Source organism: Hibiscus syriacus, unplaced genomic scaffold (assembly GCF_006381635.1).
Source record: "Hibiscus syriacus cultivar Baekdansim isolate YM2019G1 unplaced genomic scaffold, ASM638163v2 tig00111427_pilon, whole genome shotgun sequence".
NCBI classification, from domain to species: domain Eukaryota; kingdom Viridiplantae; phylum Streptophyta; class Magnoliopsida; order Malvales; family Malvaceae; genus Hibiscus; species Hibiscus syriacus.
Window position 1 is genome coordinate 535,618 of NW_024063088.1, and position 8,883 is coordinate 544,500.

Consider the following 8,883-nt stretch of genomic DNA (forward strand, 5'->3'; position numbering starts at 1 on the left):
TAATTAGCTCTTACGCTATTTATCACTGTAGATTTGGTTGATTTGCATTGTCGACTATTTTTCATAAAAGAACAATAGAAGGTAGGGTCTCCAACGTTTATGTTCATGTTCATTTATGTTCGTGTTCTTTTATGTTTGTGTTCGCTTATGTTCGATTATTTATTAAATGAACGAACATGAACAAGCTATATTCTTTAATGAACGAACATGAACAAAAAAAAATTGTTCGTTTATGTTCGTGTTCGTTTATGTTTGTTTATTTATTAAATAAATGAACATGAACATACATCCGTTCGTGTGCGTTCGGTTCGTTTACAAGCCTAATTAGATTGGAATTAATGTGAAAGTGATGAAATATGATGAATGATATGGATTTAATTTGAATATTAAAGAATTATTTTGGACATTTTCGAAATGTTAGGTTATATTTTAAAGAAAAGTTTATTCGTAGCTAAATGTGAAATGTTGAAAAGCTATATAAATTATTGTGAGAACTAACTATTTAAAGGACTTGGATGGTTAATTTAATAAAGCTAAATTTGTTATGAATTTTGTGAAAGAAATAAATATTGAATATACATTAATGATATTGTAAATATATTTATATGAATATGAATATGAATTTATTATGTTAGTTAAATATATTAATACATGAATGAAATAGTATATGAATGTGATAATTTTTTTCTATGAATATTATTATATATGAAAAAATTATAAGATTTAAATAATGCCCGATGTATAAGGCTTGAGAGTCATTGATACATTTTGTATCTGTTTTTGTATATTCGTGTACATCTGTTATGCACTATATGTGCATTTTGGCACTTTATGTACAATCTAGCACTATGTGTGAATTATCCGACACTATATGTGCATTATGAGTTTCACGATGTTTTGACGTTGTGAGATACTATATCTGATTCTGATTCAATATAGTGATGTTGTGTTCTATAGTACCAATACTTTTGTTTAGCACTAAATGTTTTATATGTTACATACAATATTTATACTGCATACAGGGCACAAAATGTGTCAGACCGCTACTGGCAGTGTTATGTTGCATACAGGACACCTATGGTGTATATAGGACAATAAATGTGCCATATTTATCTGGTAGTTATACTGCATAATGTGCAGAAAACTCGTTTTCTGACTCGTGTATCATTTATTCCCATGATTGTACATTGGGCTATAAAAATGAATATAGAATAAATAATACAGTAAAAGAAACAAAAAAAGGTACAGAAAAAGGGATAGTAAAAGAAGAAAGGACAATACTAGTTGATTAATATGTTTTATAGTAGAATTTTATAATGTAAAAATTTATTTAACACTGAATGGTTTATAAATGAAAAGTTAAATTATAAAGTTATGTGTATATGAAATGATCTAGATAAATCTTATTTAATTGATTAAATGGTTTATACTATGATTTTATATGATATTTTGTATTAAAATATATGTGTTACATAATATTATTATGCGATTTGAAAAGTATAATTTAAATGGATTGAGTCTGAATATGTATATATATGTGTGTGAATGGTGTTATACATGTGAAAGAAAACGGTTGTTATAAGTTTCCTTTACATGCCTATTACATAAAATATTTGATTTTGATGTTTTTATATTTTTATGAGATTTTTTATTAATTAATATATTCCATAATTATATAATGATTGCTCAATTTAAATTGTGAATAGATTAAGGACAAACCATATGTACTTAACTTAAGAAAATTTATGTGTCTAAGTGGAACTATGATAATAGTCATTGGCAGTGAGTGGTTGTTTGGCGATAGATAATAACCATAAAGGAGATGTTTCAACAAATTAATTATAGATATTACAAATGTTATATATACATGGTGATATAAAAGTATATAATAAGAGTTGTGCTAAAATCGTAGAGTAATATAATATGAGAAATCACAATAAAGAAAGAAAAAAATATGATAAGTGGTTAAATGGTTATGTATGATTAATAATAAATTATGTTATAAAAATTTATTGGTGTCTTTTTAAAACTAGGTAGCTTTAATTGTAATATGAAGTAATATAGACATGCCCAATTGCTAAATGAAACTGAATGTGAAATGAAAATTAAATATCTCTTTACGAATGTATGTAATTAAATAGTTTAATAATAAATATTAAAATTGTTAATTTTAAAAAAAAGTAAAATTTTCACTAGTTCCAAGTAGGAAATGTTAAATAACTACAATGTTCGATTATAATAATGATATTTCTTGTTTCTTTTCGAAAAAGGAAAAATCGTCGTTCTACCTTATATTAGATGGTATTTTCACATGGTTCGAAATGCTGAAACATCGACAATTTAATTTCAAATTCATGAAAAGGGATATTTGTAATTCATCGACTTAGTTGGAAAAGGAAGGGATGCCTCTTACCTTATATTATGTGGTTAACTCTCTCCAGTTAAGTGCAAAGAGTTGTTGACTTTTCTCTCTAGAATTTTAATAAGTTAAATAACATTGTATTTATTTAACTAAAAAAGGGATCATTAATTAAATTAAAATTGAATTCTTAATTTTTCATTGCAAAGACAATAATTAATCGACTACGTACCGATTTCTGGGTCTTGTGGGGGTACTAACCATTCCCCACATGTAATCGACTCCCAAACTCATTTTTCTGGAAAAGTAGACCAAAAAATTATTTTAATAATAATTTTTTAAAAATTGAATTTTATTAAAATGAAAAAATATTTTTTGGGTGATTCAATCACACCTTAAACAGAGATTGGTGGCGACTTTCTCGAACCATATTTTTTTAATTTTAAAGGAAAACCCAATTTTAGTCAAAACGAACCCCTAATTTTTTTATTTTATTTTGCAAGATGTTAAGACAGCTTGGTGACTCCGCGTGTGACTTTTAGAGAGTCAGACCATTAGTTGATTAATTTTTGTCTTTACAATAGAAGCTATGAATTCATCTTTATTTAATTCTTGATGCATTGTTTGTGTGTTTGCATTTATTTTAACCACCTATTTGTATTTCGCATGTGTACTCTTGTAATTGTTTATACTGATGTGTGTATTCATGAATTTTCAGAACCTTAGATTTTAAGGATTGATTATGAGAACTATGTTTAGTTTATGTGTGTCAAAGGTTTGTAGGTTTCTCCTCACTCACTGCAACGCATTTGCATAACATAAGCCTTATACTTGGGTTGTCTCTTTTAAATAAGGGTGAAAGCGATGCCTTCGCGAGATATGTTTCTTTGTGTCAGGCCTAGCAAGTAACCTTTGGGGTCTACACCCTATGTCTTCGTGAGATATGTTTCTCCGTGTCAGGCATAGAGAGGTGCATCCTCTCAAATTTAACTTGATCCATATGAACCTGTAATGGGTTTAGGATAAAGGGTTTTGCTAGCCCAATGGGGCATCAGTAAGGATAATTCGAGTACCTTTATCTTTAGAGCCGAAACCATGCATGTAGTGAACCTTATAAATCCCATCCAGTTTGAAACCATTAAAAAACCCTAGATGTTATCCAAATAGGTGTACACAAGGGAGAAATCAACTTAAAACCTTTACTTATTCGCTTTATTTTTACTAGAAAAATTATGTGAATAAAAAGTTATGCGATTAAGGTTTATTGACAAAGCATGGGGTAGAAATCATGTGTAGATAGGATCTACTTTTACCATGTCAGATAGGTAACATGTGGAGTAAGTTTTATTTTTTGACAACAATTCTTACTATGTTTTATTGGTATTGACCTTTTTTGTATTCTTTTGTTTTTCTTTCTTACTTGTATTTTGTATTTTAATCACATGATACAAAAGTGTTAACTCGTAAGTGATTGACTAAATTAGAAGGTTTTCATGATAAAGCAAGGGTTTCTCAACCGGGTAGTCAAATTTAAGATGTCCGAAAATACTTCGAAGATCCATGAAGAAAGGCAACTAACGAAGGAGATGAAATCGTGGGCAATAAAATAAATTATATTAAGAATAAGAAAACTCTTCACAAATACATGAATATATTTTCCCTTGGAAATCTCATAGAAGTGTAGATCTCAAGATTTCGACGACTATAGTAAACAAGTCACGCCATCCATTCTAAAAGGTTTAACATTAAGTTTAAAGCAGCATTGATTTCAAGTTCAGCATCAGACCAAAAAAAGAAGCTAGCAGGACGAGATTAAGAATTTGACTGTTTGGTTTAATGAAACATTTAGGTTGTTCTATAGTGGTCACTTTTTCGAGTTAGCACTTTTTTCATTATACATTTTCATCTTTGCATTTTTTTATTTAAATTGCATTTATTTTTACATGCATTAAATCATAGAATCATTTAATTATTCGTGGGAAATTTCATGCCAGTAATTCTAATCACGCGACATCACTCATACGATACTTAAAATGGAAGCAAGACTAGCTCAGTTAGAGGAGAGATTGTTGAAGCTAAACAAGAGATGAACCAAAGTCAGAAGACTACTTTGGATTCCATCACACAAGGCTAAGCTTCTATGGTCGACCAAATAGTGGAGAGGTTGTCTGGACTAAATTTTACGAATATCCCAGGGGCAGAGATTTCTGAAGGTGCAATGGTGCAACCCACTTCAAAGCTGGTCATCACACCTAGGTATTTACAAGGATACATAGAGGGTCCTTTGGCCACCAAGGTGCAAGCTACAATAACGGATCCTCAAAACAACCTTGAAGAGTATTGCATCCCAAAATTTGATGAGGAAGATAAAACTAACAGGTTTGAGCATAAAATAAAACAGTTGGAAGACCAAATGAAGACTGTGAAAGGAGAAGACAATCTTTATGAGTTACATGCCTCAGATTTGAGTTTAGTCTCATACTTGATTTTGTCCCCGAAGTTTAATTTCCCATATTTCAAGAAAATTGATGGAAATAGTTACCCTTTAGCTCACATAACTATGTTCTACTAGAAGATGATAGGATATCTAGGGAATGATCAATTATTGATCCATTGTCTCAAATGTATACATGAATTCATGGAACCGATGTACATGATCACCAAACCAACAAATCCCTCGATAAAAGAAACCATTCTTACCCTTACCATTAGTCTTGACACTTGTAAGAGAATTATAACTTTGAAATATTAGAAAAGCATTTGATTCTTTTGATATTTATTGAACTCATGTTTTGTAATTTACTTTAATTGTGAGCATAAAAGAAGGGGCATTATTTTATTTCTTCAAAATTTCATCATTTTGAAAAATAAAAGAAGAAGAAAACCATTTTCAAACAAGATAATATCTTTGGGGAATGTATCTTGGAAACTGACAAAGCTCTCTCGAACAAGCTCAGAATCAATGTTGGGGCAAAGGAATTGAATCCTGGGGGTAAGAGTTTATTGGGTCATGAATAAATAAATTTTGCAAGCTAAGAATTATGAAGATAAACTCGAGTGAGAGAATAATGAGGAAGATTGAAGAATTCAAGAATGAAGACTTCCCACACACCTCTGCATCATTATCATTGAAGCATGCACTTGCATTATTACACATGTGTCTTTGCATCAATCATTCATCACTACATGCATTTGATGATTTCCTACATTTTAGGCATGCTTAAGAGCATTGCATTCATGGATTTACACGCAAGTGTATGATTTTGCAGATTTTTTCGAGTCAAATTTCAACTTCACGACAAAGGATATTTAGGTTCGAAAGAAAATTCAAAAGAATCATCTACAATCTAGCTTAACTCAACAAAGAGTAGTTTTTTTCCAGTCAAGGTTTTTGAAGACCAATTTTAACTTCACAACGAAGGATATTGGGTTTGAAAGCAATTTTAAAATCGACTTAACTCGGAATGAAGGAGTCGTTTGCAATCTAGCTTAACTCAACAACGAGGAGATCTTTTCCAGACAAGATTTTCGAGTCAAATTTTAACTTCATGACGAAGGATATTTGGGTTCGAAAGCAAATTCAAAAGAACCATATGCAAACTAGCTTAACTCCACGGCGAGGAGTTATTTTCTATTCAATTTTTTTTAAATGGATTTTAACTTCACAATGAAGGATATTGGGTTCAGAAGTAATTTTAGAATTGACTTAACTCACAATGGAGAAGTCGTCTGCAATCTAGCTTAACTCAACTACAAGGAGCTATTTTCCAATCAAAGTTCTCGAGTCAAATTTTAACTTTACGATGAATGATATTAGACTCACCAAAATTCAACTTATCCTGCAAATGGGAGTCGTCCACAACTTGACTTAAATCTCAAAGGAGGATACAACCTCAACTTCACCTCATCGAGCATAGGAATCAATCATCTTTACTAACCAATTACTATGTTGACTTTTGCAGATTCAACTACTTTGAGACCAAGACAAACTAGACGAATATTTTCAAACCCATCTACTTGATGATATAGAAAACTCTTCGGAATAGACTCAAAAGGCCCAATCATTTTTGAAGATGCATAAAAGTGAAGATCATATCAACTGCAGGTTCAAGGAAAGCGACAACACAATGGAATGAAGCTCTATAAATCGAACAAAAATCGGCTATTTTTTTATCTTTGCCCTATTCGTGTTACACACCAATGAGCAAAGAGGGGCAGCTGTAATATCCGATTTTTTTCTTGTCTACTTTTTTCCAAAGCCGAAACATTTTTATTAAAGTTGATTTTGAAGCACAATACATCAGCCAACTTGCAACAATTTTTCGAACAAGATTCAAACATTTTTAAGGCATGATATCTTCTTGAAATTGAATCGTGTTTTAGTTAGTTTTCCAATGCATTTTGAAATGTCTCAATCGGACATTAAGAACTCAAGATATGTTTATTTTAGTGAAGATAACGTATGCAAAAAATTGGATACGGTCCAATACGAGGATTTTAATTTATTACAAATTTTCGATTATTTTATTGAATATTTGTAATTAAATTCAACTTTATAATTTTCATAATTTATTTAGGGTAATTTAGGATCTTTTTATTATTTTAGGATATTTCCTTTTAATTGATGTATCTAGCATTAATGAAAAGATGCTAGAGTTTTCTATTGTAGGGTTTTTAGGAGCCTATAAATAGACACCCATCTTATATAAAGAGAGACACATTTTTTTGAGAGAAGATGAGGCATTTATTTTTTGGAAAAAAAAGAGAGAGGAGAGTTACCCTAAGAATTGTAATTTAAAGAATTCAAACAATAAAAGAGATATTTTTTCCAAATATTTTTTTCTTTGTTTAGTTTTATTCTATTTTTAGTTTTATTTTTTTATTCGGTCGATTTCAACTTTTTTTTTAGCAATAAAAGAAATTTTTGTTAAAAATTTGAGACAAAATTTTTTGTACCATTAATTTTATTTTTATATTACATATAACATTTACAAATTAATTTTTCTTTACACCTTTTCTTTCTGATGTTTACATTATATATACATATATTATATCTTTATATTTATTTATATTAATAATGTCAAGAGTATTTTTTTAAAAAAAATTAATGACAAAATATTTTTGAATGATCTAATCACATCTTAAATAAAAATTGGTGATGACTCTCTTGAACCATAATTTTTAATTTGAAAGGTAAACTCAATTTTAATCAAAACAAACCCCCTAAAATTAATTATTTTATTTTTTGGTACATTGTTGTTCCCAAGGGTTGGTGTAAGTTTTGCCCAAGTTGGACAGGTGCTCACAATAAAATATGAATTTATTTATATTATATGTTCATTATATTAAAGATGCACATTGTAAAATTTTATTCGTGTTCATTACATACAAAAAAATTATATTATTATTATATATGTGTTTATCCTCAAAATTATTTCTGGATCCGTGACTGCTTGTCCCTTGTCTCTTGTTTCCCTTCCATCCCCTCGTCGATTCCGAAGGCATCGCTTCCGAAGGCATCGCTTCCTCCGGCGCTTTTTGACTCCAAGAGTTTCTTAGTAAAGATTTTCTCGGAAAATGGTGCATGCAGGAAGCGTTCCGATGGTGTTTTGATGAATTCCTTTGAAGGGCTCGAAAAAGAAACACTGGACATGCTTTCAACAAAAGGGTTGCCCCCAGTTTTTCCCCTTGGACCTCTTCTGCCATTGGAATTCGTGGGGGGATCTTCTTTTGCTCCATTGGAGTGGCTGGAGAACCAAAGGGAAATCTCCGTTGTTTATGTCAGCTTTGGGAGTAGGACACCGATGTGCAAAGAACAAATAAGGGAGCTTGGAAATGGGCTGGTTTTGAGTGGATACAAGTTCTTGTGGGCGGTGAAGAGTAAAGTTGTTGACAAAGAAGAAAAAAGTGGCGATTTAGATGAGATTATAGGACACCAAGTGATGAACAAGGTCAAGAACAAAAATGGGTTTGTTTTCAATTAATGGGTGGATCAATGGCAGATACCGAGTCACAAACCAGTTGCCGGGTTCGTGAGCCATTGTGGATCTCAGAGGTGGAGGCAGCTTGGAATGGGATCCCAGTGCTTGGTTGGCCTCAACACGGAGACCAAATGATCAATGGGGAGATGATAAAGGCAGCTGGGTGGGGGATTTGCATGTAGAACTGGGGATGGGATTGAATAATAATCATTTGGTGAAAGGAGAGGAGATTGGGGACAAAATCAAGGAGCTGATGGAAAATCAAATGGTGAGAACGGAAGCTGCAAGAATCAGTGAATAGGCCAAGAAAAGTTCAGAGTCCGGTGGGAGTTGTGGTAACATGATTAAGCTTTTCCAGAGCTTGAAGAAGAATTAAACAAATGAATTGTGAAGTATCAGTTAATTAAGAAATTTTCTGTTTTACTTTTGCTGAATGAAATGTCTTTCCTTCCATTTAGGCATGTAAACGAACAGAACGCATACGAACGGAGGTATGTTCATGTTCGTTCATTTAATAAAAAAACGAACATAAACGAACACGAA

General features: G+C 31.2%; 1 protein-coding gene across 1 annotated transcript; it reads left to right on the forward strand.

The window, feature by feature from the left end:
* The first annotated feature begins 4,499 nt into the window (after positions 1-4,499).
* On the forward strand, positions 4,500-8,641 carry LOC120163099 (UDP-glycosyltransferase 13-like). Its single transcript, XM_039173110.1, has 3 exons — positions 4,500-4,738; positions 7,950-8,327; positions 8,413-8,641. The coding sequence occupies exons 1-3, from the start codon at positions 4,500-4,502 to the stop codon at positions 8,639-8,641; spliced, it is 846 nt and encodes a 281-aa protein (XP_039029041.1).
* The last annotated feature ends 242 nt before the right edge of the window (positions 8,642-8,883 follow it).

Coding starts and splice junctions, on each gene's coding strand:
- LOC120163099 (XM_039173110.1), top strand. CDS start 4,500: ATGGTCGACCAAATAGTGGAGAGGTTGTCTGGACTAAATTTTACGAAT. Junction 4,739..7,949: donor GAGGAAGATAAAACTAACAG/GTTTGAGCATAA, acceptor TGGTGCATGCAG/GAAGCGTTCCGATGGTGTTT. Junction 8,328..8,412: donor AAGGTCAAGAACAAAAATGG/GTTTGTTTTCAA, acceptor TGTGGATCTCAG/AGGTGGAGGCAGCTTGGAAT.